The 27,696-nt window shown below is 39.1% G+C and overlaps 1 protein-coding gene across 3 annotated transcripts in view; it reads left to right on the top strand.

The window, feature by feature from the left end:
* Klhl24 (kelch like family member 24) overlaps window positions 1–25,184 on the top strand; it is a 51,078-nt gene extending 25,894 nt beyond the window's left edge. For all 3 annotated transcript variants that reach the window (XM_048347030.1, XM_048347028.1, XM_048347027.1), the window contains 5 exons: window positions 12,848–13,032; window positions 14,112–14,230; window positions 18,566–18,754; window positions 20,273–20,461; window positions 24,499–25,184. In XM_048347030.1, coding sequence (XP_048202987.1) covers window positions 12,848–13,032; window positions 14,112–14,230; window positions 18,566–18,754; window positions 20,273–20,461; window positions 24,499–24,699 — 883 coding nt within the window. In that variant the 3' untranslated portion in view covers window positions 24,700–25,184. The remainder of the gene's footprint in view (window positions 1–12,847; window positions 13,033–14,111; window positions 14,231–18,565; window positions 18,755–20,272; window positions 20,462–24,498) is intronic.
* The last annotated feature ends 2,512 nt before the right edge of the window (window positions 25,185–27,696 follow it).

Genomic DNA, 27,696 nt, shown 5'->3' with positions numbered 1-27,696 from the left:
GTTCTAGCGTCTTGCCTACTCTGTCCTTCAGTAGTTTCAAGGATTCAGGTCTGATATTGAGGTCCTTGATCCATTTTGAGTTGATCTTGGTGCATGGTGATAGGCTTGGGTCTACTTTGAGTTTTCTGCATATGGCTGCCCAGTTCTCCCAGCACCAGTAGTTGAAGATGCTATGTTTATTCCATTGTATGTCTTTAGCTCCTTTGTCGAATATCAGCTGACTGTAAGAGTGTGGTTTTAATTCTGGATCTTCAATTCTGATCCATTGGTCTTCCGATCTGTTTTTTTTTTTTTTTGGCCAGTCCTGGGCCTTGGACTCAGGGCCTGAGCACTGTCCCTGGCTTCTTCCCGCTCAAGGCTATCACTCTGCCACTTGAGCCACAGCACCGCTTCTGGCCGTTTTCTGTATATGTGGTGCTGGGGAATCGAACCTAGGGCCTCATGTATCCGAGGCAGGCACTTTTGCCACTAGGCTATATCCCCAGCCCTTCCGATCTGTTTTTATACCAATACCAGGCTGTTTTTGTTATGATGGCCCTATAGTAGAGCGTGAAGTCTGGTATTGTGATACCTCCTGCACTGCTTTTTTTGCCTAGAATTGCTTTGGCTATTCTAGGTCTTTTGCTGTTCCATATGAATTTATGGATTGCTTTCTCTATTTCAGTGAAGAATGTGACTGGGATTTTGATAGGGATTGCATTGAATTTTTATAACAATTTGGGCAATATGGCCATTTTCACTATATTGATTCTGCCTACCCATGAGCATGGGAGGTCTTTCCATCTCCGTGTGTCTTCTTTGATTTCCTTTATTAGATTTTTATAGTTCTCATTAAATAGGTCCGTCACATTAAGTTGATTCCTAGGTACTTTATTTATTTATTTTTTTGACTACTGTAAATGGAATTGTTTCCATAATTTCCTTTTCTGCTTGTACATTGCTGGTGTACAGAAAAGCTGCTGACTTTTTTTGATTGATTTTGTATCCTGCTACTTTGCCAAAATGGTTTATTAGGTGTAGGAGTCTGGGGAATGAGTTTTTTGGGTCCTTCAGATATAAGATCATGTTGTGTGCAAATAGGGATAGTTTGATTTCTTCCTTGCCGATGTGGATTCCTTTGATGTCCTCCTCTTGCCTTATTGCTAGGGCTAGGGATTCCAGCACTATGTTGAAAAGAAGTGGGGTGAGTGGGCATCCTTGTCTTGTTCCTGAGTTTAGGGGGAATGATTTAAGTTTCTCTCCATTTAATATGATATTAGCAGTTGGTCTGTTGTATATGGCTTTTATTGTTTTGAGGAATGTTCTATCCCTGTTCTCTCCAGAGCTTTTAATAAGTATGGATGTTGTATTTTGTCAAAGGCTGTTTGGGCATCGACTGAGATAACAATGTGATTCTTGATTTTAGTTCTGTTTATGTGGTGAATTACATTGACTGATTTACGGATGTTGAACCATCCTTGTGACTGTGGGATGAAGCCTACTTGGTCATGATGTATAGTTTTCTTGAACAGTTTCTGGATACTGTTAGCTAATATTTTATTGAGGAGCTTTGCGTCTGTGTTCATTAGTGATATTGGTCTGTAGTTCTCTTTTTTGTTGGATCTTTGCCTGGTTTGGGAATGAGTATGATATTAGCTTCATAGAATGAGTTTGGGATTTCTCCCTCTGTTTCTATTTCGTGGAAGAGTTTGAGGAGTATTGGTATTAGCTCCTCACTAAAGGTTTTATAGAAATCATTGGTGAATCCATCTGGGCCTGGGCTTTTCTTTGTTGGGAGGTTCTTGATTACCCCCTGTATCTCACTGTAAGATATTGGTTTATTTAGTTGATTTATTTCTTCTTGGTTCAGTTTGGGCAGTTTATACTTCTCTAAGAATTGATCCATTTCTGCAAAATTATTGTTTTTTAGTGAGTAGAGGTTCTGGAAATAGTTCCTTATGATTGTATGGATATCATGTGTACTTGTTATTATTTTTCTGGTGGAGTCCCTGATTTTACGTATATGAGTCTCTTCTCTTCCTTTTTTTTTAAGTCTTGCAAGGGGTCTGTCAATTTTATTTATTTTCTCAAAGAACCAACTTTTAGTTTTATTTATTTGTTGAATGGTCTTTCTATTTTCAATCAGATTTATCTCTTCTTTAATCTTTGTGATCTCTCTCCTCCTAGTCATTTTAGGTTCGATCATTTCTTGTTTCTCCAGTTGTTTTAGTTTCATCGTGACGTTATTCACCTGCTCTGCTTCCTTTCTTTTAATGTGAGTGCTGAGGGCGATGATCTTGCCCCTCAGTACTGCCTTAGCTGTGTCCCATAGGTTTCTTTGTGATGTATTTTCATTGTCATTATGGCTTATGAATTCGTTGATTTCATCTTTGATTTGGTCTGTGGCCTAAGTGTTGGATAACAGTGTGGGGTTTAACCTCCAAGAATGTGTATAGCCTCTGTGGTAACTGTTGTTATTGAGGGTTACCTTTAATCCACTGTGGTCAGATATAATGGATGGGATGACGTCAATACTTTTGTATTTGCTGAGGTTCTTTGTGTGGGCTATGACATGGTCTGTTTTGGAGTATGAGAAGAAGGTGTATTGGGTCTCTGTAGGTTGGAAGATTCTGTATAGATCTGTCAGATCCATTTGGGATATGGTGTTACTTAGGTCCTCAGCTCCCTTGCTAATCCTCTGGGTGTTGGATCTGTCTCTTGGAGAGTGGGGTATTAAAGTCTCCCACTATGATTGTGTTTGGGTCTATCTTGTTCTGTAGTTCTGTGAGAATTTGCTTGACATATATAGGGCCTCTTTTGTTCGGTGAGTATACATTTATCACCGTGATGTCTTGATTCTGGAGTTTTCCTTGTATTAAAATGTAGTGACCTTCTTTGTCTTTTTGAGTTGATTTTAATGAGAAGTCCGGCTTGTCTGAGATCAGGATGGCTACTCCTGCCGTTTTGGTAGGTGCGTTTGCTTGGAAGATCTTGCTCCATCCTTTCATATCTTGCTCCATCCTTTCATTCGGAGCCTGTTTTTATCCCTTGCTGTAATGTGGGTCTCTTGTAGACAACAGATGGCAACTTTTTGTTTGCGGATCCATTCTGCCAGTCTGCTCTTCTTTATCGGAGAGTTTATACCGTTTATATTCAAAGAGATCAAGGATATGAGTGTTTTTTCTCCTTCCATTTTCTTGTTGGGCTGCTTTTCCTCTTTTTTTCTTTCTTGTCTTTAGTGAGCTGCTCTTTCTGTTGGGCTCTGGCTATTGTAGTTTCTTTCTGTTTCTGTCTGTGTGTCCTGTATGGTTTCTGTTGGATGGGAGTCCCCTCTTAGAATTCGTGTAGGGCTGGTTTTTTATTCACATACTCCCTTAGATCCTCTTTGTTATGGAAAGATCTGGTTTTCCCCTCGAATATGAATTCCAACTTCACTGGATATTTTATTCTAGGTTGGTACTTGTTGGCCTGTAGAACTTGGATGGTGTTCTTCCATTCTCTTTGCGCGTGGTAGGTTTGTGTGGAGAGGTCTGCTGTTATTCGGATCCTCTTCCCATTGTAAAAGATTTCTTTCTTCGCTTTGGCTGCATTCAAAATTTGCTCTTTATTCCTGAAATCCGAAGTCTTGAATATTATGTGCCTTGGCATGGCTTTTCTGGGGTCTGGTCTGCCAGGTGTCCTATAGGCTTCGGTTACCTGGATGGGGTTCCTTGTGAGATTGGGGAAGTTTTCTGCAATCACTTTATTGAAAATATGTTGAAGTCCTCTGCTCTGGTATTGGGCTCCTTCTTCTATTCCAATTATGCACAGATTATATCTCTTGTCTTTGTCCACTAGCTCCTGGATTAGTCTGCCCTGGAGCTTTACCGTTTCTTGGAGTGTGGTAATTTTCTGGTTCTTATCGGTTGCATCACTGTCCAAGAGAGAGATTCTGGCTTCCATATGGTCAATTCTTTGTGCTGTGGATTCAAGTGCGGAGTTTATGGATGTCAGAGAGCTATTTATGGTTACCAGACCAGCTCTGACTGTGGAAATTTCTTCCTTTAAAGAGTTGTATTTTAAATCTATTTTTTCATGCATTTCACTTTTCAGGATGTTAAGGTCTTCTTTGACAGAGGTTTGCATTGTATCCATTTTTGCTTCCATTTCTTTCTTGGCTTCCTGGATGTCCTTCGAGATTTCCACTCTGAACTCCTGTTTGTGGGAGGTTTGCATTGTATCCATTTTTGCTTCCATTTCTTTCTTGGCTTCCTGGATGTCCTTCGAGACTTCCACTCTGAACTCCTGGAATTGTTTTCTGATTTCGTTTCTGAGACTTTCCATCATTTCTGCTAATATAGCCTCAGTTGTTTTTTTATTCTCCATCTCCTCTTCAGTCTGCTGCTTTTTGGAGCTGGCGAGTTGGCTTTCCCTTTGATGAAATTTGTTATATTTCTTTGTGATTTGTGCATCTGGAGATCTGTGGGTGGCTTCCCTGGTTTGGCTTTGTGCTGGTTCCCGCTGGTCTGTCAGTATAAGACTTGTGTCCTGGCTCTGGGTTTGAGTTTGGTTGTTGAACCTTCCTGCCCAATGGGTGAGCGTGCCCGTCTCGGTTGTTGCCGAGGTGGTCACCCTCACTGCACTTGGGGGTGGGTAGGTTCTCTGTCTTTCTCTGTGGGATAGTGTCCTGCCACTGTGTTGTGCTGACCCTAGCGTGCCCCTGGTGGGGGTTTTCTGGTCGCTGATTCAGCGTGGCGTGGAGGCTTTTCTCTTCTTTGGTTCTTTTCTCCTCTCGTTACCTTGGTCAGGGGAGCTCACCTCTCAGGCCTTTCTCCCGCCTGTGTGGATTGCTCCGGGGCCAGTGTTGTTGAGGGGCAGCCCACCCACTTGTGTGAAATTTGCCAATCTGAGTGGCTGCTGCCTCTGGGGGGCTCTGCCCTCCTGTGTGGGTGCACCTATCAGAGCGGGCACTGCCGCTGGTGGGGCCCTGCCTACCTGTGCGGGTTACGCCTACCAGAGCGAGCCCCGGGTTGTTGGGGTGTGCTTGTGCCCTCCTGTGAGTTTGCTGTGGAGGGTGGTATGTGTGGGCCCCAGTGGGATCAAGTGCCCGGGCTCAGGTTGGCGCCCACAGACTGCGCCTCCTCTGCGAGGGTGTGTGTGTGATCGGGCCCAGGTGACCCTGCTGGGCTGGTATTGCCCACCTGTGAGCCTGTGACTTTTGTTCAAAAAATCCAGGAGGCCCAGGCGCCTCAAGTGGGGCTTCCAATGCCTGCTGGTCCCCAGGCCCCTGTTGGGAAGGGGGCAGGGCCGGTGCAGCCGGTTCAGGCTCCTCTGCTGCCTTGGCGCTGCTCCACCCCTCCTCTGCTAGCTCCTGTGTCCTCCCAGAGCCTGAAGGGACCTTTTTCGGCCTGATTTGGGGGTTCTTTGTTCCCTCAGGGTGCAGAAGGGGAGGGAGGGAGCTCTAGATTCTTTGTAGGGTTTGGGTCTCTGATAGGTGGTCTCCCGTTTGGGGGGGGGTGAGTAATGGGGAACTTACTGGTCTTGGATTGTATGTGTGTCCTGCGCTGTTGTTGGCCCTTCGGGGCTGTGGTGCTGGGGTGCAGCGATCCGTTGTTTGGTGGTGGCGGCCCCAGCTCTCCCCTTCTGCACTGCCCGGTTCCCCTGCTGCTCACGTCTGATCCCTGCCATGCCGTCCCGTGCCTCCCGTCATCGCCGTCTGTCTCAATTCGCGCTCCCTCTGTGGTACGTGGAGCTCTTGCTGTCTGGACTCCGCGCTCCTGGCATGACTTTTCGGCAGTCGGTTTGTTGGCACTGGGTTCCCTTTCCCAGCCTGGCCCTGTTCTGGCCAGGATTGGCGGGTGGGGGAGGGGTACCCTGGAGATTTTCCGGCTCCGTGCAGGTTATAGGCTCTTCTTTTTTTGTTCTTTTTCGTTTCCTGCGTTTTTCTATTGCTTCTGGCTGCTGTTTTTGCTGGGTTCTTGATGGTGTGTTGGGTGCTGGAGTTCCCAGCTCACTAATCAGTTGGAGCGAGTTGGGGTGCCTCCCTACTATGGCAGCACCATCTTCCTCCTTGAGCTTAAGTTTTGTCTAATAAATATTTAAGTTGTCTGGGAGCCATCTCTGTATGTTAACTGCTAGGCGTCCAAAGTGACCATTTCATCTGGAGAAGAGTGAATTCTGAGCCTGTGATGGGACTTTGCCCTAGCCTCATCCCAGTTTATGAATCTTAGCTGGTATTTATTCTGCTGTCCCTGAAAAATATGTCATGCTACTGCCCATTGTTGACAGTTGGATCTGACCTCCACTTTTGTTTCCTGCTCAAACCCAAATACTGAATTCTGTAGTTAACCAGATTTCTGTAGTTAATGCCAGATTTTTTAACTCCTGATTGCTCAATAGTTTGGTTTTAATTCTATATCATGTGTGAATCCAGATTGTCTTTACTATAAAGATTCTTCCTGCAGGAGTAATTTTTCCTGGTGGATGCTGATTTTTCAGTTTGGTAAGACTAGACTGGCTACAAAATGAAGCTCTCAAGTAGAACATAGGTGATATTATGCTGAACAAGTGTCTTTCAATATAATGATCATTTGTGACAAGTTGTTCCTACCTGTAGAAAAAACTTGATGCCCTTTGCTCCACTCCTCTGAAAAATAGTGATAGCTAAGAGTTAATAATAAGCTCAACACTTGAAGGTTGGAATCAGCCCTTGTTTCTTCCAATGGTCTCCTTTCTCTCTTATCTGACTATCAATTACTATATAAAGAATGTGGGAACCTAATTGCCATCACCAGGGGAGGTCAAGGCTCAAGTTCTTGTTGCACTTCACCAAGGACTAAGTGTGTTAGAATTACATTTATTCTTAAGAAAGACTATTTTGTAACTAACTAATCTATCAACTCTCTTATAAGTGATAAAACTGAAGCCCTTACTCTACTCTCAGAATTAGTTAGGAGCAGAGCCAGAACTAGAATTTAGTGTTCTGATCACCTAGTCCCTATTAAGAAAGATATTCTACTATATGATATGATGTATGGCTACCATTTTTATGTATGAATTATTATCTCCAGGACTTGGACTTGAACTTAGTGTCATACACTCTTGCTTAGCTTTTTTGCTAATACTCTACCACTTGAGCCATACCTCCACTTTCAAATGATCATTATTTTGAACTCAGATTGTTGTAAGGGAGAACCTTTAGTGCTCACACAGAATCTCTTTACAGCATTTTTTTTAACCTTTATGAATATTCTTTGTATAGATGTATGTGTATGTGCCATGTGTGTTTGTACACAAACTTCCTTCCTATTTATGCAGATAAGGTCCTACATCCACAGTTCTATACTTTTACCATTTAAAAGTATGCTGGAGCGGGCTTTTCATTTATAATTGTAACTACTCAAGAGGCTGAGATCTGCTTATTGCAGTTCAAAGGTAGCCCAGGTAGGAAAGTCCATGAAACTCTGATCTCCAGTTAACCATTGAAAAGCCAAAAGTGCAGCCTTGGCTCCAGTGGTAAAGCAATAGCCTTGAGCAAAAAAGTTCATGGACAGTGCCCATGCCCTAAATTTGAGCCCATGGCCACTACGCACATACACATTCAGACAGAAGTATTCTTAGTAAAATCTTTAGCTGTCTTCTGCCTGGGGGCAAAAAATGTTTCTCTTTTTTTTTCTACTTCTACCTTTATCCTGTAATGCCAAAATAAACTCTTGCCAAAACTTAAAAACAAGTGGGGTGGAGGTTGGCAATTGTTCTGTATCACCACCTATAGTTCTTTCTCCTTTTTCGTTGAATTATTGAATTTTCAAATTTTGATCTTTAAGAGCTATACAATAATCCATTTATGAACAGGCCATAATTTAACTCATCTATAATTGATGGATATTTAGATTGTGTCTAGGTTGCCTTTTTTTTGCCCTTTCAAGCAATACTCAGTGAACATGTATCTAAATACATACAGTATTCATTGATAACCTAAATTATCAGAAGTAGAATTGCTCAGTCATGAGATATGTACAGTATTAGTTTTGTAAATTCTATTAATTGCCTTCCAGTTTTATACTTCATCCCAGGAATACAAAAGTATCTATTTCTCTACTCTGTCAACTCAGTTTATAAAGCTTTGTTACTATGGAGAGGAAAAATGGTACTTCACAATTTTTGTTTTCTTTTTTAAAGTGGAAGATTGAGAATCTTTTTCTGAATTTGAAAGCTGTTGTAGGTTTTTCTTCTGCAATCCTTTGAATCCATTCAGAATTCTGATTACAAATAACAAAAACCAGTTAATCAGTTTAAGCATAAAATTTAAAAATGTGCTCAAATGATAAAAGGAGTCAGTAGCTTGTAACCTCAGGGAAAAAATTCAACAGGACCCCAAAGAAAACTAACAGGCTACTGAAAAGCCTTGAAACCAAACTGTTCTTTTCCTCTACCTCTTTCCTTCACTTTTTCTGCATGTCTATATAATTTGCTCTCATTAGTCTGGCTGACCATGGCCAGTCATAGCTTTGCATTTATATTTCTCAAGTTCAGTCACTCAGACTGAATCTCTCCAAAACATACAATTTCACATTCAGCCACACTACCCTCTTTGTACATTTGCCTATGGCCATGGGAGCAGAAGCACAGAATAGAAATTGAGTATATAAAAACCCTGCCTCAGACTAGATTGAGCAGATACCCAGTAGTGACTACTAAAGTGTGATTATTTTATTAATATTATTTGTACAAGGGGGTTTCATTTTAACATATCCATTTATGTGTACATCTTGAAGGTATGGTTTTCTTTCTCCTGTTCGTTGCTCTTTCTTAAAGTGGGCAGAGTGGGAGTGGAATGCTTTGTTAATTGGACAATATTTAGGGGATGGGGATTGTGGCTCGGTTTGTAGAATGCTACAAAGTAAGCAAAAGCATCAGGTACTCAGTTCAAGTCTTGTATCTTGAACCCCCAAAAAAGTGAACAAAATTTAGAGAGGAAGATAATCAAAGTATACTATCTATATATTTTTTTAAAAACTCCCAGAAATAACACTCTTGTACATAATATGAGCACACACATGCACACCAGTACTGGGGCTTCAGCTCAGGACCACAAGCTCTCTCAGGGTTTTTCTACTTGTGGCTGCTGCTCTACTGTTTCATCATGCCTCCATTTCTAGCTTTTTGCTTAGTAATTATCGAGAAGAGTCTGGTTTGTGTTACCTGAGCTGATTTCAAACCACAATTCTCATATCTTAGCCTCCTGAGCAGCTTTTTAGGATTAGACATAAGCCACCAATGTCCAGTTTGCTTAGACTATTTTTGAGATAGAACCTCAGGTTTGCCTAGGCTGGCCTGGACTACAATTCTCCTATTTTATGATTCTCACTGTAGCACAAGTGTATGCCACCAAGCCAAGCTATTTTTGTTGAGATTGTAATCTCATGAATATCTTTGCCTGGGCTGACCTGGAACCTTGATCTGCCTGACCTCAATTTCTTGAATAACTAGGGTAGCAGCCATGCAGGAGTGTCATTGCTCCCAGTTTTTTCTTTCTTTCTTTCTTTTGGTTGTTGTTGTTGTTGTTCATGTATTGCTGGGACTTCCTGCAACACAGTTCATGCTAGACTAATGTTCTATTACTGAATTCCCTAGCCCTGTTCTCTTTTATTTCCTCTCATGAATTTATTATTTCACTTGCATGATTGTAAGCATTTTCATATTCTGTTTCTATCAATATGTAATAAAAACATGATTGCATGACATGAAGCCTGGTAAATGATTTTATATCATTAGCACCACTCCCATGCACGTTTAAGCTATTTTGTATTTTTTAAAATTAAGACAAACATCTTTTGTGTGTCAGTATTTTAAGCATATCTACAATTACTTCTTGATGATAAACTCTTAGATAATTGCTGATTTTGAAAAGTCAACATTTAAATCTTTTGATCAATAATAGCTGTTTCCCTAAAGAAGCCATTTTGCATGTTGCAGAATGGTCACCCAGACTGATGCTGCATCTTGAACAAGTTTAGAAAGTAAAAGTAGATCAAACTATTGGGGGCATATTCACAAGAACTTTGAGAGAATAATTAACTCATTGATCTCCTGATCTATATCACTATCTGCAGTAAGAAATGTCACTGTCAAGCAGACTAAATATTTTGTGGCAATCTGCCAGCATATTCTCCTAATATACACAAGGTACTATATGGGAAACTAAAGCATTCAAAAATTATTTGACAAACTTGAAATCCAAACAAAGGGAGTTTGTAGATCTTTAGACCCGAGATCCTCTGAGCTGAGAAAGTCCCAGTCAAAAAATTGTTCTTGGGCTGGGGATATGGCCTAGTGGCAAGAGTGCCTGCCTCATATACATGAGGCCCTGGGTTCAATTCCCCAGCACCACATATACAGAAAATGGCCAGAAGTGGCGCTGTGGCTCAAGTGGCAGAGTGCTAGCCTTGAGCAAAAAAAAGAAGCCAGGGACAGTGCTCAGGCCCTGAGTCCAAGCCCCAGGACTGGCCAAAAAACAAAAAAAAAAAAAAAAAAAAATTGTTCTTGTCAGAGAACTAATAATGTTCAAGTCTGCTTAGATATGATGAACTGTCCGTTAGACAGTAACGAATGGATACAGCAGATCCTTGCCTCTGTGCCTAGTATTTATACTTTGATTCATTTACATATTTACTTATTGCTTCTAGGACTGACTAACCCCCTCTTCTGATATCTAACAACTTCTTTAGATAAATTAACATATTGAATTTAGAAGTACCCTTTATTAAATCTTGTCTCTTTAAACCTTAAAGTCTTATTCCACTGTTTTAGTCCATTTTTTTTCATTTAATCATTTGACTTTTAGCTACTTTTGAGTTTCTGAATGATGAATAGGCCTATGTTACTTCCTTTCTTGTTACTCTTTCTTTAATTACTTTGATTATTAGCTAGGATCACCTTTCAACATTATTTTGGGAGTTTTCTTGGTTTCCATTTTTTTTGTTGCATTTTTGTGAGCAACATTTATTTCTGTAACACATACTTATGATTTTGTAGTGGGAAAAGTATGCCTGACATGGAATAGGCAAATGATTCAGTCAGTTGAAATAGCTCAAATACAGAGACATATTAATATTGCTTTTTTGTTTTTAGCTTCACACTGACCAAAACTATTAAGTCAAAACAGTTATAGTCAGAGCTGGGAATATGGCCTAGTGGCAAGAGTGCTTGCCTCATATACGTGAAGCCCTGGGTTCGATTCCCCAGCACCACATATATAGAAAACGGCCAGAAGTGGTGCCGTGGCTCAAGTGGCAGAGTGCTAGCTTTGAGCAAAAAGAAGCCAGGGACAGTGCTCAGGCCCTGAGTTCATGGCCCAGGACTGGCCAAAAAAAAAAAAAATAATAACTTTGTTTTTAATGGTAAGAGAGTCCTTTAACTTCATGAACAAAATATCTTGGAGAAACATTTGGTATCTCCTTTCTCATCATTCTACAGGGGGATGGGAAGACAGTACCCATCCTAGGGCTTGAACTCAGGACCTGAGTATTGTTCCTAAGCTTTTTTGTTCAAGGCTGGTACTCTATCACTTGAGCCACACTTCCGGCTTTTTGGTGGTTAATTGGAGATAAGAGTTTCGCAGATGTTCTGCTCAGTCTGGATTCGAACCACAATCCTCAGATCTCAGCCTTCCAAGAAGCTAAGATTACAATTACAAGCTACTGGTGCTGGACTTCTTACTCTCTCTTTTTTTTTAATTGTGAAAAACTTCATATACTCCTTTAAAGGACATTTAGATTATATATATAGATTTTTTTTAGAACCAGCAACTTGATGAAAATAGCAGTATTTGCCTACATTTTGTAAACTGTATAGTAAACTGGGAGCTGTGCCCAGTGACAGAGTGCTTGCTTAGTGTGCACAGGGCCCTGGATTTGATCCCCAGGATCTGTTAGAAAGTCGTTCTTGGCTGCCCCAATTTGCACAGGATAGAGCTCAATGGAGAGCCCTTACCTACAGGTTTGAGGCCCTGGAATGTAGGCACAGACCTCCCCAGCATTCAGGAAACTGAAACAGAAATATTGAAGGTTCAGGTCCAAGCTAGGCTACCAAAAACAAACAAAAAACAAACCAACTCCACTTAAGAAAGAAAAGAGAGGGGCTGGGGATATAGCCTAGTGGCAAGAGTGCCTGCCTCGGATACACGAGGCCCTAGGTTCGATTCCCCAGCACCACATATACAGAAAATGGCCAGAAGCGGCGCTGTGGCTCAAGTGGCAGAGTGCTAGCCTTGAGCGGGAAGAAGCCAGGGACAGTGCTCAGGCCCTGAGTCCAAGGCCCAGGACTGGCCAAAAAAAAAAAAAAACAAAAACAAAAAGAAAGAAAAGAGAGGAGATGATGAATACATTATCATACCTTGTGTGGTTTTAGGTAGATAGATACATTCAAATATATTTTAGATAGATATTTAGAGAGAGAGACAGACAGGCAAATAACAATAGTTGTAAAATTGCATTTGAAGGACATCCTTGATACATTATACGTATGTTTGGACTTCTTTACAACTTGAAAGTCAAAATCCATAGTTTCACTGTGTGTATGGGGTACATGCCTGTAATTCCAGCTGAAGCAAGAGGATTGTGAGTTTGAGGCCAGCCTGACTATAATGGAGAAACTGTCTCAAAAACCAATAAAAACCCTAAAACTTCTAGGCACTTTCAATGGAATATCAGTGCTGCTAACTTCGCTGTAAATGTTCTCAAAAGGAATTGCCAGCCTGTACTTTCCCACTGTGGAGCACAAACATGTTCAGAGAATGAATTTAACTGTGTGGTTTGTTATAGGATTTTGAACAATCTTGAGTATATTATAATTTATTACTTGTGTATTCTCACAATAATTATTTTAGGTCCACTGGCTATTCAGAGGTGATAGTTGTTGTTGGTGGCTGTGAACGAGTTGGAGGATTTAATCTCCCATATACTGAGTGCTATGATCCTGTCACAGGAGAATGGAAGTCTTTGGCTAAGCTTCCAGAATTTACCAAATCAGAGTATGCTGTTTGTGCACTAAGGAATGACATTCTTGTTTCAGGTAAGTAAAGGATATTATAGAAGCTACTATTTCTGATTTTGGCATAGCCTGGATGTTTTAAACAATAGTGTCTTAAAAGAAAATGAGGACTGAGTGCATAGACCAAGTGATAGAGTGCTTTCCTAACATGTGCAAGGTCCTGGGACAAAAGAGAGAAAAGAAAAAAATAAAATGTATATGTGATCGTTTTGGGCAACTCAGTTTATATTAGTCACATTGAGAATGGTTTTGCCCTTGCAAAGATATACAACATGGTTTAGAATGATTGACAAGGGATCTGTTAGAAAAGCCTTTAGTCATATCATATTTTAAATGGCTCTCAAATGTGTAGAATATGATTTAAAATGATCTCTTTAGAAATCGCTATAAAGCATGCAGACCTAGAAATATTCATCTCTAATTTACCCATGCCTTCTGAAAATATCCCCAAAGTTTATAAAATAGGATTTTTCAATAAGATTCTTAATTTAATCTTAAATCATATTTTCTGTAAAATTCTATCATGTCTAGGTATGCTTGGCAATCTGTTCATTGGTAGGTTTACTAGTTTTGCAGATTATTATTACTCGCTAAATGACATACCAACACAAACCTCATTTTGTACTTTGGTTTGTAGAGCATCTTTAGAATAGACCTATTGATGGTCTTCTGATACCTGACTTCTAAACTAACAGGTTTAGTCATTTGCAAACTCTTATTTTATTATTTGTAGACTTACAGTCATTACTTCTTTTAAAAAATACTTTTGTTATTATTGCTAAGGTATTGTACAGAGAGCATACTATTTCATAAGTCAAGTCATGAGTACATTTCATTTTTTTGGAAAGTATTATCCTTCCTTAACTTTCCCCCAGTTTAGTCATTACTTTTCAAGATAACAGTTGGCAAAGTTAAAATCTGCTGTGTAAACTATTTCTATTAAGCTGTGAAAGTATCCTCCTTTCATTTATTGCAAATTCTCATATCTTTGAATTGGATGAATAAATTCCATGTTTTTATTACCTGTGCCTAGGTGGCATAGATCCCTCAGTGGTAGATACATAGTGACATATTGCATGTGCACTGTTTTGCATTTAAAGGTGGAAGAATCAACAGCCGTGATGTGTGGATTTATAACTCACAGTTAAATATTTGGATCAGAGTTGCCTCTCTAAATAAAGGCAGATGGCGTCACAAAATGGCTGTTCTCCTTGGTAAAGTAAGAGAAACACCTTTTTATTACTATTGCTGATACAATTCCAAAATAAATTCCACAGTCAAGTTCTGTACTTCACTTTCCCTCTGGGTATTTTGGATTCAAATTGCATTTGCTTCCATTTCTAACCACAGTATAACACTGTATTTTTGAATGGATATTTTGTTCTCACAGCTTGAAATTCATGGCAGTGCAACACATTTCTCTGGTCATGCATCACCGGAGTCAAATGCCTAAAAGGAATTGGAAAACAAAAAAGCCATATTAAATATGAGGAAAGTCCAGTGTCTAATGCAATCAACTTTTTCCTTTTACTGACTTTGGCAGTGAAGTAGATGTATATTTAAGTTATCTTATTTTGAAGAAAATATATGATTGACCTCAGCTAATGGATATTACTAAAATACATAAAATTTGGGTTGTCTGCTATCCTTATTAATCTAAGAATTATCTATTAACTAGTAGTTGCAAATTTTTCCAAAATACTGTGTCCTCTTTTTAAAAGTTAAATCTAATATAATAGCCCAATGTATTAAACATCTAAGTATACCTCAGTTGTACCAAGTAGTGTCTTCCTGACACTACTTCTCTATCATATACTTCAAACTCCTTTAAACTAATGACAAGATTATGTGAAGACAGGATACCATTATACATCTGTCTTCAGTTGCTCCCCTAATGCAGCTTTCTAAAAAGATTGCTGCCTCTTAAGCCCTACAATGAGACCCTGAACCACCAATAAAACCCCAGAACCTCTCTAATTGAATCAGAAATGGTTACCTGGACTCTTTCCCACCCAGTCCCTGATCCAGTCTTCCTTCATCTATCTCCCCATAAAGGTTTCTTAAAACTTTTATATTAGGAAATATTCGCGCCCTTCCAAACAGATTAAAATCTATTGAATTCCTAAAGATCCTGATGTAGTTTGCTGTAGCTTTTGACAAGGCTAGTGAAACAGTGACCTTGAGATAAATATACTGAAAATAAAATATTTTCTTTTTCTTTTTTTTTTTTTTGCCAGTCCTGGGCCTTGGACTCAGGGCCTGAGCACTGTCCTTGGCTTCTTTTTGCTCAAGGCTAGCACTCTGCCACTTGAGCCACAGCACCACTTCTGGCCATTTTCTATATATGTGGGGCTGGGGAATCAAACCCAGGGCTTCAGGTATACGAGGCAAGCGCTCAAGGCCATATTCCCAGCACCAATAAAATATTTTCTAAAACTAGTGGTTTATCTCTACCCATTACATTATGTGTAGTTTTGGTACTTAATATTCAAAATTGACCAAGTCAACTGGATACTCACTAGTGACACACAAAACAACTAGAATTTTTGCAACTTTGTTTTGTGTGTGGTTGTGTCTGAATTGGGGCTTAAACTCAAGGCCTGGGTGCTGTCCCTTAGTTTTTTGCTCAAGGTTGGTGTTCTGCCACTTGAGCCACTACTACACTTTTAGCTTTTTGGTAATTAGTGAAGAGAGTCTCACAGACTTTCCTGCCCAGTCTGGCTTCAAACCTTGATCCTCAAATCTCAATCATGTAAGTAGCTAGGATTACAGGTAAGAGCCATCAATGCCTGCTTTACATGGCCTTTTGTAAGTTGCATTGCATAGCATTGGGTGCACAAATTCACCAATAGATAATTTGTAACTAGTGTGAGAAATGTGCGATAGAAATGACATTGTCTACTGTGGAAACAGAGAAGCACAGAAAGGTAAATCATATGCATATGTCAACAGAAGGTGAAGCTTGACCTCGACACTTAGGCATTGATCTCTGGTTTAGAGAGCACATGAGTGAAGGGTATTTGAGAGGAAGTGATGTGGACCCTGAGGAAGGGTGGTGGCCTGGAAAAAGGAAGCAAAAGTGAGATGCTGTAGAAGTTTCAGAAGTACTTCACAGTTATTAGAAAACCAGATCAGATCTAAAACAGTATATGTATTCCTAGACTTACACCTACATAGCCAAACATACATGTACACTCACACACAGAGCATGGTTGTATCTGGAACTGTCTGGGGGTGGAGGAGAGGACACAGGAGAAGGAAAGAATGATGCAAAGTAAATAATAACTAAACACAACACATGAAGTTGGCGTAAGGAAACTTACTGAAAGACATTGAACAATAGGGATGAGTTTAGGAAAAATAGAAGTAGAGTGAGTTAATCTGATTAAAATATAGTATATGTATGTGTGAAATACTATGACCAAACCTTTTGATATGGTTAGTAAACACTAAAAAAAAAAAATGAAAGGAGAGTAAAATAGGTTCTGTTGGACAGTGGGTGCCAGCAGATAGAGGAAAGAAAAGTGAATCAGAGTAATAGGGTTGAAGTACTTTATATATACATATATGAAAATAAAGCAGTGAAAGATATTAAAACTTAAGAAAGGAGGAGGGGAGAGAAATTTAATAGGGGAATGTTGCGTGCATACATGAAAATGTCATAATGAAACCCCATTGTCAAATAATATATACTAATAAAAATTATAAAGAGCTGGATGCATGTGGCTCACACCTGTAATCCTGGCTATTCAAGAGGCTGAAATCTAGGAATAGGTTCAAAAGCAGCCAAAGCAGGAAGGTCTGTGAAACTCTTACTTCCAACTAACCACCAAAAGGCAAGAAGTGAGGCTGTGGCTTAAGTGGTAGATCACTAGCCTTAAGCAGAAGAATTCAAGGACAGTGCCCAAACCCTGAGTTCAAGCTCCAGAATTGGGGCGGGGAGGAGGGGGAAGGGAAAGAGGGGAACACATGGTGTGGTGGTTCATGCCTGTAATCTGATCTACCCAGGGGGCACTGGCAGAATAATCACCTGTTTGAAGCCAGTTCCGGAAAAGTTAGTAAAATCCTATCTCAAAAGCAGACTTAAAAAAAAAAAATACAAGCTGGGAATATGGCTTAGTGGTAGAGTGCTTGCCTAGTATGCATGAAGACCTGGGTTCAATTCCTCAGTACCACATAAACAGAAAAGACCAAAGTAGCACTGTGGCTCAAGTGGTAGAGTGCTAACCTTGAGCAAAAGAAGCTCAGGAACAGTGCTCAGGCCCTGAATTCAAGCCCCAGGACTGGCAAAAAAATAGTACTAGTGATGTGACCCAAGTGGTAGAAGGCTTGCTTGGTATTTAGGCTCAAGTGCTTTAGTTCAATCCCAAGTATAAGACATAAAAAAGAGAATTATATATGGTGGTAAAGAGTTGATGATGAACTGTTCATTAAAAGACATATATTGGAAGTAGCGCCTGTGGCTCATGTGGTAGAGCACTACCTTTGAGCTGAAGAGCTCAGGGACAGTGCCTAGGCCCAGAGTTCAAGTCCTACAACCGACAATAACAACAACAAAAATGTGTTAACCTGATGAGCTTTGTTAAGTAAAAAGTTGGTAATATGTCCCATAATGCTTAATAGATTATTCCTCTTATAAGCCACTTAATAATTGTCTTTTTTTACTGGCTGGCCTATCATATAAAAAGATACTACTAATTTTTTATTTGCCAAAAATGTTGTGAAAGCTCTTTGCTATGTGTACTATAAAATTGGTTGTGTCAGGTACTTTTCTAGATACTGTGAGAGACATGAGATAGGTTCTGCCTTCAAAGATCTCACAATTTGGGGCTGGGGATATAGCCTAGTGGCAAGAGTGCCTGCCTCGGATACACGAGGCCCTAGGTTCGATTCCCCAGCACCACATATACAGAAAACGGCCAGAAGCGGCGCTGTGGCTCAAGTGGCAGAGTGCTAGCCTTGAGCGGGAAGAAGCCAGGGACAGTGCTCAGGCCCTGAGTCCAAGGCCCAGGACTGGCCAAAAAAAAAAAAAAAAAAAAAAAAAAAAAAAAAAAAAAAAGATCTCACAATTTAATGATCCTTCAGACATTTCATCATCTTTGAATCATGCAATTCTCAATAGCACTTGCACAGGTAGGGTGAAGATTTGTCCTTAGAATAAAAAATTAGTCTTTCCTGTACAAAGCACAGATACATACAGTAAGGTAAATAAGTATACAATATGTTTGTGGTATTATAATTTTATTGAAAGGAGGCTATTTGGAAAAATATAAGACTCTATGACAATAGTATAAGGGATTTGATTTTTTTTTAAAGCTCAGACATCCTGAGTTAAATATGTTGTAGCTACCAAGGGCTTTTAAAGAGGGGCAGATCCCTTAATTTTTAATTAGGTCAAAATCTAGCCTTTGGGCAATTAGGATTTTCATTTATTTTTACATAAGATTATAATTGTCGAGGGCTTTCAAAAGATAGATCCTCTTAATTTTTAACTAATTTGTCAAAGTTCAGACTTTTGATAATTAAGGGTTTTTTTCATATATTTTATATATAGGTATATGTTGTTGGAGGCTATGATGGGCAAAACAGACTTAGCAGCGTAGAGTGTTATGACTCCTTCTCTAATCGATGGACTGAAGTTGCTCCCCTTAAGGAAGCAGTGAGCTCTCCTGCAGTGACAAGCTGTATAGGCAAATTGTTTGTGATTGGTGGAGGACCTGATGATAATACTTGTTCTGATAAGGTAAGTCATGTTCTCTTGAAGAAATTACCAATGGTATGTGCAGAAAGGGAAAAACAGTTTATCAAGTAGGTGGCTAGGGCACTTAGTATGAGGGTCCATTTAAATGTTATCTGCTGCCCTATTTCTTTGGGGAAAAAACAATGAATTTTCAGTTGCTAAATTCAGGCCCTAAAGTAGTTTTTAATAATTTCCTGTAACAAGTGTGACTTAACCTTTCTAAAATGAGTTTCAGTTTCAAATTTTTATTGCTGTGATATCTAAAAGTTATTCACACTCGTGGGCAGGGGATGTGGCCTAGTGGCAAGAGTGCTTGCCTCTTATACATGAAGCCCTCAGTTCGATTCCCCAGCACCACATATACAGAAAATGGCCAGAAGTGGCGCTGCGGCTCAAGTGGCAGAGTGCTAGCCTTGAGCAAAAAGAAACCAGGGACAGTGCTCAGGCCCTGAGTCCAAGGCCCAGGACTGGCCAAAAAAAAAAAAAAAAAAAAAAAAAAAAGTTATTCACACTCAAAACCGTTGGCAAGTGAATTAGTAAAAAAAAAAAAAAAAAAAAGCACAGTATTTGGGGCCTGGGAATATGGCCTAGTGGCAAGAGTGCTTGCCTCCTATACATGAAGCCCTGGGTTCGATTCCCCAGCACCACATATACAGAAAATGGCCAGAAGTGGCACTGTGGCTCAAGTGGCAGAGTGCTAGCCTTGAGCAAAAAGAAGCCAGGGACAGTGCTCAGGCCCTGAGTCCAAGGCTAGGGACTGGCAAAAAAAAAAAAAAAAATTCCTCTGAATCAGAGAACTTGCAAATGTTTCCAAAATCTGCAAATGTAAAAAAAATTTTTTTAAAAAAAGCACAATATTCAATTTTACTGCTTCCACTAGGCCACTTTCTGCATACTTTCAAAGTAATTTTAGAACAAAGCAAAAAAGAAAGCCCTTGTGTAAATAGAGGCTGTCTCAAAATAGCTATAATCCACTGAGTTCCTAAAATCTCAGGAAACATGTTTATTCTGGAGAAAAGTGTCCAGAGCCTAAATGATTTAACCATATTAACTGAATTTTGTCAATTAGTTTCTTCCCTAAGTTAAACTTTAATGCAGTATCATCAAATGTTACTTGTTTATAGTTCTTTAGCTCAGAATTTGTAATAATTTAGGTTATGCTAAATTGAGATTTACTAATCTTCTGAAGAAAAGATCTCCTAAAAGTGTAAAGAGATTATATTCTGATTGAAACAGTTATCCTACATAAAACAACTTCTAAAGAATTTACACTAAAGAATTTAATTTTATTAGAAATACATAGGGCAGATCTGATGGCTGTTCATCCTGGAAACAATTTGTATGCACATTTTTTACTTTCCCCTGCTTGATAGTAACAGATTTGTATTTCATTTTAGAATTTTCATAAATTCTCAAAGTTAATGAAATTTGATTCTTGATCATGTTTCTATGTCTTGGTAGACTTTTTATTAAGTAAATTTACTTTTTTTTTTACATTTAACCAAACATTTCTGTTATTAGGTTCAATCTTATGACCCAGAAACCAATTCTTGGCTACTTCGTGCAGCTATTCCAATTGCCAAGAGATGTATAACTGCTGTCTCCTTAAACAACCTGATCTATGTTGCTGGTGGACTGACCAAAGCAATATATTGCTATGATCCAGTTGAAGATTACTGGATGCATGTACAGAATACATTCAGCCGACAGGTAATAGCCTTAAACAGTCTAAAAGAGTAATTCATCTAAGAGGGACCAAGTACACAATCATTATTAATACACTGGAATTTCATTGTTCAAATATTTCATGTGTACTTGAATTATTTCATAAGCTTAGAAGTTCCACATAAAGCATTATGATATATGTCTTTTAAACTCCTAAGGAACTAGCATTAGTTTACACAATTTACATAAGATTATAAGTTTTTATTCTGTGCTAGGAAACAGACCCATGCATGGCCTTGTACATAGCAGGCATGTGTTCTGCCACTACAAAGAACTGTTTTGGGAAATCACTTACTTTTTACCATCCCATAGTGAGGAACCCATCACACTTAGAATGTTTATTTTTTCCCCTCTTAACCTTTTTCAGAGTTCTAGCCCGGGGATTATCTCTTTCTGTTTCATGCTTTAGAAGAAAAATCATGCTCTCAAACTGGTTGTTTCTGTGGTTAGAGTCTAGATATTTTGTTGGTTTTGTTATAAAAGACATGTTATAAAAGTCTTTTTATCTACACTTCACCTACAGCAACACTCCCCCCCCCCCCCCCCCCGCCACACACCCACCCCTGTCATGCCTCCCAAAGGTCTTCCTAACCTCTGGATTTATGGCTTTGGTTTCCTTCTTACTGCCAAAATGCCACTTCTAATGCTAGACATCTGGCTTTATTGACACCCAGCTATGTTGTTCTGGTCTTCTCTGTAGTCTCTTTCATAGTTGTTGTTTTTTTTTTCCCCCCTACTCAATCCACTTTATTCCTGAATGTTTTCTTTTTTTTTTTTGGCCAGTCCTGGGCCTTGGACTCAGGGCCTGAGCACTGTCCCTGGCTTCCTTTTGCTCAAGGCTAGCACTCTGCCACTTGAGCCACAGTGCCACTTCTGGCCATTTTCTGTATATGTGGTGCTGGGGAATCGAACTGAGGGCTTCATGTATACGAGGCGAGCACTCTTGCCACTAGGCCATATCCCAAGCCCTTCCTGAATGTTTTCAACTGCTACTTATTACTGAGGACTTACAGTGTATCTCCTTACAGTGTTTCTCCATCAGAGCCTGTCTCCTGTGCCCCTACCTCCAGAGTCCACCTCCCTATTTAATATGGGTGTTGAAGATTTTAGAGTTAAAAGCCACATTTCTTGTAATACTGGTTACTGAGGAGGCTGAGATCTGGACATCACAGTTCTGAAGCCAGCCAAGACAGAAAAGTCTGTGAGAATCTCCATTAAACTACCAAAAAAAAAGCCAGAAGTAGAGCTCTAACTCAGGAAGCTCAAGGACAGTGCCCAGGCCCACAGTTAAGAACCAATACACACAAAAAGTCAGACTTAAAATAGAACTTACCTTTTCAACCCCTACTTTTTCTCTATCTCCAAACCTAGAAACTTAACAAGTTAAATTATGTCTCTCCTTTGATTGGAAACCTACTGAACCAAATCTAATAAAAGTTGTTTTTTTTTTTTTGGCCAGTCCTAGGCCGTGAACTCAGGGCCTGAGCACTGTCCCTGGCTTCTTTTTTGCTCAAGGCTAGCACTCTGCCACTTGAGCCACAGCGCCACTTCTGGCCATTTTCTCTATATGTGGTGCTGAGGAATCAAACCCAGGGCCTCATGTATACGAGGCAAGCACTCTTGCCACTAGGCCATATTCCCAGCCCCCAAATCTAAAAGTTTTACCACTTCATTGTTCTTTTTAGCTGCAGGTAGGTGTTGTTTGGTGATACTGACATTTGAACTAAGTAAGAACCTTGCAGTTGATAAATAGGCACTCTACTACTTAAGGCAGGAGTCCAGCCTTCATTCTAGGCCATCTGTTATCTGAACTTTGCTTTGTCATCCTCAGCTTTCTAGAACTTTATCCTGATTACGTTAAGTATGTCCTGTATTCTCTTAACAGATCACACAAGTTCTTGCCTTAGTCCATGCTCTTTTTAACTTTTAATGCTTTTTTTTGCCTTCTCTGTTTGTAATTCTACTGATTTTAAGAACCACTCCACCATTACAACAAAAATGAAGTTATCTTGGTCAGAACTGATCTTATTTTCCATACTAAAATGCAGCTTTCTTACAGATACTGTTTATTCTAACTCCTGTATTATGTATCTTGCATTTATTTGTGCTCAGAAAATACTTGTTGAATAAGTAAAACAAATGAAAAGTAAAGTACCTGAGAGACATAATTTGAAATTAATCTTATATACAAGAAACATGGGTACAATAGTGACAATAAACAGCATTTGAGTATTGCACCACTTTTTTCAAAATTATTGATGTTGAGATATTTAGTAATAATTAGTAATATATTCAGAATAACTCATGGAAAGGACATAATATGATCTTCAGTTTTAGGGTACAGACTAAAATCTTTTATCCTTCTTATATAACATTTGAGAAAAACAGTTTGGGGGGAGGGTTTTTCTGAATAATTTATTTATTGTCACAGTGGTGTATTACGTAAGGCAGTGGGTACATTTCTTGTATAATTTTTACCTCCTCCCTCTTTTCCCCCCTCCCCCCCTTCCCCTCTCCCCCCATGAGTTGCTCAGTTGGTTTACACCAAATGGTTTTGTAAGTATTGCTTTTGGAGTTGTTTGTCTTTTTATCCTTGTCTCTCGATTTTGATATTCCCTTTCCATTCCCTAGTTCTAATACCAGTATATACAGTATCCAGGGTACTCAGATGAAATACAGTGATAGCACGGGGACAACCACAGGCAGGGGATACAAGAGGATTATCATCAACAACAAAAAAAAGCTACAGTTTCACATGGCATGTTGTAATTACAACAGTGATATAACACTCGTTCCCATAACATGGAGTTCATTTCACTTAACATCATCTTTTGTGTTCATAAGGGCATAGCTATTGGGCTCTTGTGATCCTCTGCTGTGACTAGCCTAAACCTGTACTAATTATTCCCTATGAGGGAGACCATAGAGTCCATGTTTCTTTGAGTCCAGCTCACTTCACTTAGTATAACTTTTTCCAAGTCCTTCCATTTCTTTATGAATGGGGCAATGTCATTCTTTCTGGTAGAGGCATAAAATTCCATTGTGTATATGTACCACATTGGGGGAAGAAGGTTATTTTTTTTTTTTTTTTGCCAGTCCTGGGGCTTGGACTCTGGACCTGAGCACTGTCCCTGGCTTCTTTTTGCGCAAGGCGAGCACTCTGCCACCTGAGCCACAGTGCCACTTCTGGCCATTTTCTGTATATGTGGTGCTGGGGAATCGAACCCAGGGCCTCATGTATATGAGGCAGGCACTCTTGCCACTAGGCCATATCTCCAGCCCCGGAAGGTTTTTTGATGTTGCTAGTGTTGGAATTCTGGACCTTGGACTTATTAAGCAGGCATACACCACTTGAGCCACACCCCCAGTAAAAAAAAAAAATTAATCTAAGCTGCCTTTTATTTTTAGTGGTGAATATTTTAAAGAATAGTTCATTTCAAAGCTGGGCACTGTGGCTCATGCTTGTAACATAGCTAGCTACTCAGGAGGCTGGGATCTGATTATCATAGTTCAAAGGCAGCCCAGGCAGGAAAGTCTATGAGACTCTTAATCTCCAATTAACCACAAAAAGCTGGAAGTAGAGCTGTGGCTCAAAATGGTAGAGTGCTAGCCTTGAGCAAAACAGCTCCGGGACGGACCCCAGGCCCTGAGTTCAAGTCCCAGCAGCAACAAAAACAAAGTAATAATAATAATTTTAGGCTGGGAATGTGGCTTACTGGTATAGTGCTTCTGTTCAATTCCTCAATTTCACATATACAGAAAATGCAGGAAGTGGCACTTTCTTAAGTGATAGAGTGCTAGCCTTGGGCAAAAAGAAGCCAGGGACAGTGCTCAGGTCCTGATTTCAAGCCCCAGAACTAGTAAAAAACAAAACAAACAAAAAGGAGCTTGTGCCCAAATTACATTATGTTTTAGTATACGTATTATGTCTCCTCTTTTAAAAACTCTATTTTAATTTTAAGTTTGTTACCAAATTCTTATCTTCAACAGTTAATTTCTTCTTTGTGTATTTGGTTAAACAGGAAAACTGTGGTATGTCTGTGTGCAATGGTAAAATATATATCCTGGGTGGAAGACGGGAAAATGGAGAAGCCACAGACACCATCCTCTGTTACGATCCTGCAACAAGTATCATCACAGGGGTAGCTGCAATGCCCAGGCCAGTGTCCTATCATGGCTGTGTGACTATTCATAGGTACAATGAGAAATGCTTTAAGCTCTAACACCAGAATACCTCACCAAGAAGCCACACTGATCCAAGACAAGAGCATTTTAAAACTCCTGGTTGGGAACTTGACTTATCCCCATTGTGCCATATGTAAAAAAATAAGCCCTGTGCCTCTCTCCCCCAAATATCAACTCTTCAGACTATAATAAAGCCTTTCAGGTAACTGAAAGTACATTGTTGTTGTTAAGGATAATGGTGGCTGTTGCTTGGCCTTGGGAGTGTATGTTTATATTTTAAAGAAGCATATGTGGACTAAGAAATAATGTCTGCATATTTTTAGGAATTTGTCTATGTTTTCTTCAGTTGTGTATGTTTATCTTTGTAAAACTGCATATTCTTTTTTGTTATTGTTGTTTCATATGCAGAGAAACCTGCTTGTCTGAGGCTTCATTTATGTTAATCACCTAATGCTAAAAATGCTTAGCATTCTGAGAGGAAAATCAATTTTAAAGAATCTTTGTTGGGGCTGGGAACATGGCCTAGTGGCAAAAGTGCTTGCCTCGTATACATGAAGCCCTGGGTTCAATTCCCCAGCACCACATATATGGAAAATGGCCAGAAGTGGCACTGTGGCTCAAGTGGCAGAGTGCTAGCCTTGAGCAAAAGAACCCAAGGACGGTGCCCGGGCCCTGAGTCCAAGGCCCAGGACTGGCAAAAAAAAAAAAAAAAGAATCTTTGTCGTTGATACTACATATCCGAACTGGCAAATTTTATTGAAGTTTTTTTATTCTGTAATGGATAAAAATATCAAGCAGCAATTCAAGCATCACAAAATAATGACATAACTTTATCCTTAGAAGGGCTGTCTTATAATAAACATGTTTTTGTGAGGAGGTTATGCAGAGACAGAAATAGGTGTGCATAAAAGCGTAATCAGAATTATAGACTAGGGGCTGGGAATATGGCCTAGTGGTAAAGTGCTTACCTCGTATACATGAAGCCTTGGGTTCTATTCCTCAGCACCACATATATAGAAAAAAGCCGGAAGTGGCGCTGTGGCTCAAGAGGTAGAGTGCTAGCCTTGAGCAAAAAGAAGCCAGGGACAATGCTCAGGCCTTGAGTCCACACTTCAGGACTGGTAACAAAAACAAAACAAACAGAATTACAGACTTGATTCCTAAGAAAAACTAAATAATTACTGAAGGAAAATAATGTAACCCATTGTGGTTCTTAAAGTATTTATGTATCATCTCTAAATCCTCTTTAAGAAAGCTTCTTTCTTAAACCTGACCAAGAAGTTAAAATTGATCTTGCAGTTTGTTTTGTGGTAAACAAGGACAGGCTTGCTCCCCAACCTAGTAGGATTCAACCTTGTTAGTGTGGCGCTTTGATTTAGGGCCTCTTCCCTGGTTATGCTGCCTTTTGTGAAGTCTCCGCCTTTACCAGACTAACACAGGGACCACTTATCTCAGGAGGTCCATTTTTCTTGAAATTTAACTGAGAAAAACTAAAAGAAGTAGTTCTAGTCTCCTAAGAGAAATAGTTCATTTGTTATACCCATTTTGTAAAATATTGCTCAATATTTACAAAGTTCTGTAAAATAAACTTCTTTTGTCTGGATTTTTCAACTCTAGTTGAAAAGAAAAAACAGTTTCCACAGAGCAATGTGAACTTTTTTTTCTTAGGCAAATGAATGGAAATGGCAAGAACTGCAGCCTAAGTAATTATTGTAATACCTGGGTGGACAGATATAATTGACAGCATTTGGGGCAAGTACCAGGTAGCCTGATGTATTTTGACTTCCCAGTCACCTTTATCCCTCACATTATAATTGTATACTTGTCATAGTAAGGATGATACAGATACTCTATAATTACAATGTCAGCAGATTTCTATTAAAATCATGGAACTCATAAAAAATGTAATGTTAATGATACATTTCAGATAGAGAAACTTTAATGCTTAATTCAAACCTAAATTCTAAGAGAAAATTCTCTTAGGTAATTTCTACTTTATAAGTCATAATTTATATGATAACTTTCAAAGCAATTCATAAAAGTTACCATTTTGGTTGGAAGACAGTTGTATGTACAATTGAGAAACTTGTACTGTACCTTTATAGTAAACATCTGCATGATGCTATTATAGCAAATGTTGCATATTTAGTTCAGATTCTGTATAGTCAATGAGGTAATGTATGAAGTGTTCTGTAAATGTTTAGGATTATACAAATGATAGTTGTTATTTTCTTGTGTTTGTATGATCATATTCATCCATAAATGGAGACTTCACATAAAATTATTTGTCAAGATAACTTTGATTTTAGTATTTTTGTCTGTTTTAAAAGCATTAACTATTTACTTGTATTTCATGTGTGTTTTTAATAGCCATGTGTTTATGTATCAAATTTGAAATGAAATGCCCAAATCCAGAATGTTTAAACACAGACCTCATACCAATACTGGGTTTTTTTATTCTTTACATAATTTAAACCACATAAAATTGAGTAGTTATAATTTATGTTGAAGGTCAACAAGAATTCCACCTAGAAAAATTGAAGTAGCTATTTTTAAACTTGCCCAAATGATATTTTAATTTTATCTTCCTTTACTAAGCAGGTCTTGATTAAGAATTGCATTACCCTTAAGAAAGTAAAAAAAAAAATTAGGGTATATCAAAAGGGACATACAACCAAGTTGATGTCAGATTATATTTATTCTGTTATCCCACAGCTGACAGACTTTCTCTCAGTAGTAATACGCATAGGAGCCTCTGAGTTTCAGTATGTATGTACATGTGTATATAAGTAGATAAGACAGTATGGCTGTGTGCACTTACATATACAAATACTGAGAAGTTTTGCAGTTTGTGATGATCGGAAAAAAGCACATAAAGTAAAAATTAGTTGATCATTTTTTATTCAATTCCAGAAGAGGTTTCATTTGGGCATGTCTAGAGTTCTTTTTCCATTGGAAGTACAAGATAAATATTAGTGATGATGATTTGTGTACTGTCAAGATCTTTGTAACATACCAGAATCTATAGTAATGAT

Source organism: Perognathus longimembris, chromosome 5 (assembly GCF_023159225.1).
Source record: "Perognathus longimembris pacificus isolate PPM17 chromosome 5, ASM2315922v1, whole genome shotgun sequence".
NCBI lineage: Eukaryota > Metazoa > Chordata > Mammalia > Rodentia > Heteromyidae > Perognathus > Perognathus longimembris.
This window is presented reverse-complemented; position numbering and strand designations above follow the sequence as displayed.